The sequence below is a fragment of the Acanthisitta chloris genome, unplaced genomic scaffold (assembly GCF_000695815.1).
Source record: "Acanthisitta chloris isolate BGI_N310 unplaced genomic scaffold, ASM69581v1 scaffold27892, whole genome shotgun sequence".
Classification (NCBI taxonomy): domain Eukaryota; kingdom Metazoa; phylum Chordata; class Aves; order Passeriformes; family Acanthisittidae; genus Acanthisitta; species Acanthisitta chloris.
Genome location: NW_008662583.1, coordinates 3,167 through 5,525, shown reverse-complemented (window position 1 = coordinate 5,525; position 2,359 = coordinate 3,167). Strand labels below are relative to the sequence as shown.

Below are 2,359 nucleotides of genomic sequence, written 5' to 3'. Positions count from 1 at the left end.
GAGAGCCTTTTATTAACAAGGGTTAGCCAAACTTTTCAGCTGCATTTGAACACAGCAAGAGGTTTTGTTGCTAGCTCCTAATAAGGCAGAACAAAATACACTGTGAGATAAATGCAGCTCTAAAGACTTCTAACTGGATTAATAATCTCAGAAATAATCTCATAATGATTCCTGCATTATGTGTTGCCATAAACTAGAAACAAAGCATGAAGAAAGAAACTTAAGGAATTGCAGGAAACTCTCCTTTTACAGAACACTGTTTTTCCAAGCACTACTGCCCTAAAATAACAAATATAGGTAGCAAAAGGTTTTAAAACCTGTTATTTGCCTGCTAACCTTACCTAGTAATTTTACAAACTTGGACATACATTATAACTTATGTTCTAAACAAAGATAACAGTTGTGGGGAAAACAAGCAAACAACAAACCAACAACCACAACAAAACAGAAGAGCTTTTTGAACATTTTTTTAACCTACTTGGGAAGTCCAAGTCTCTTTCTAAAAAAATAATCTGGTAAGCAGTTCAAATACACGTGCCTATACTGCTAGATAATTAATTTTAAAAGAAAACACAGTTTAAATTTATTATATCATCTTTCACAATACTGTTACAAAAATACCAAACTGATACATTACACTGATAAATCAGTTTAACAGATCATTATTGTCCAGTGATTTGCTTTTAATAAAAAACAGTGCTTGAAAAAAATGCTTGTGCTTTTGGTTTATACTGCTTGTTTTATCCCTTTCTTTATATACAAAAACCAGATCTAAGTACCTAAGCCCAGCATTTTTGCCTACAGTGAATACTAACACTCAGGACAGTTCCTAAAATGGCGCAGGCAGAACCATTTCTAAAGACAAATCCTTTCAAGACATCACTGTTGTTTTTCAAGATAGCCCTGTATCAGTCCTTGAACTCGAGACAGAATGATCTCATTGGAGCTGCTGCACTCTTCTGGGCCATATGGTGGGTCAATAGTTAACACTCCTGCCACACACAGTGTCCTGCCTGACTTGCCCTGCTCTGTCACAGGGATGTGGTTTGTTTCTAGCCAGGTCTTCAAGTCCTTCTTCCTCTTTTCCAGTTCCTCTGGGCTGTATGCTTTGCTTTCTTCAGGTGTAAATATACAAGAAAGACGCTGCTTCATTTCACTGTCCTCTTCTTTCAGTATTTCAACCTCTTGGACAGCATGGCCCATGACAACTGATATGGACACCTCTTCATTCTCCAGGAATGTTGCAAGGACAATACTGTTAAGGAAAGAAGGATGTATGAGTCACTGTTCTTAACTGAAAACTGAGAAACACAGGCCAAGACTCCTGGAGATGAGTGCTCATTAGCATCAGCCTAGCCCAGGTATTTAGGCAACTTCCAGTACCAGCACTTTTCTTCAAACAGCTTCCTGCTGTCCCTTAAAATCCTAAAGACTTGGGACTTTGCAGGCAACTGCTGGCCTTGAATTTGAAACTACTCTGGACACTATCAAGCAGAACATTGGTTTAAAGAGGCAAAATGTACATTAAAATCAGGGCCGAGAATCTAAATATTTTTGTGCAGCTTTCCCAACTTTACCGAAGAACCTGAAGTCTCCCTACATTCAGCACTTTGAATGGTGTCAGCTAACAACATCAGAACCTTTTAATGAAAAACTGTTAATATTTATTGATCACTACTAAAAGAATTATTTTTTAAAATTACTGTTGCTTGGGTATTACATGGGGAACACACTACAGCAGGTTCAGGCTCACGATGTAGACGCCGGGTCTTTTCTCAAGAAAATGCAGGTAGGAATGCATCTTGTTATATTTCTAGGATCTCATATATCAACAAAGAGGACCAGAAACCATTTTCTTCCTCTTGTGGGATGCAAAATTCCAGAATTTGATGCCAGCACTTTGCTAATCTACTGTTGCCACCGTTAGTGGAAGTAATCACTTTTTGGGATGTGTACAGTGAAATATGCCTTGATTTCAGCCTGGGCCATCACCAGAATGACTCACAGTTGCATGCACCTTTTCTACCAAAATGGTAAGAAACTCCAAGAGAAGATTATTGGAGCTACTTCGGAGCTGAAGCAACAACCAATTTTTCTGAAACACAACAAAAGCTGAATGTTTTAATTTCTAGCCTCCACCTTATGCTCATGTGGGACAAGCTCACAGCCAAAAAGGGATGAAAGAGCTCTGGCAGCAAGGAGACAAATTTCTGCCTGTTCCCTGGTACATTCTGCCTTTCAAACCCTGTTTTCAAGTTACTCAAGGTACTCAAGGTACTGTTCAGTATGCCTGTTGATTTTCCCTGCTTCCTCTCCAAAGCAGCCACTACACCCTCATGGGTGTACGGCTGGAGGACAA

The 2,359-nt window shown here is 39.1% G+C and overlaps 1 protein-coding gene across 1 annotated transcript in view; it reads right to left on the bottom strand.

Moving 5' to 3' along the window:
• Positions 1 to 879: 879 nt before the first annotated feature.
• The window catches only part of GEMIN6 (gem (nuclear organelle) associated protein 6), a 2,857-nt gene continuing 1,377 nt past the window's right edge, over positions 880 to 2,359 (bottom strand). Inside the window, exon 2 of the mRNA XM_009070657.1 lies at positions 880 to 1,255. Coding sequence (XP_009068905.1) covers positions 880 to 1,255 — 376 coding nt within the window. The remainder of the gene's footprint in view (positions 1,256 to 2,359) is intronic.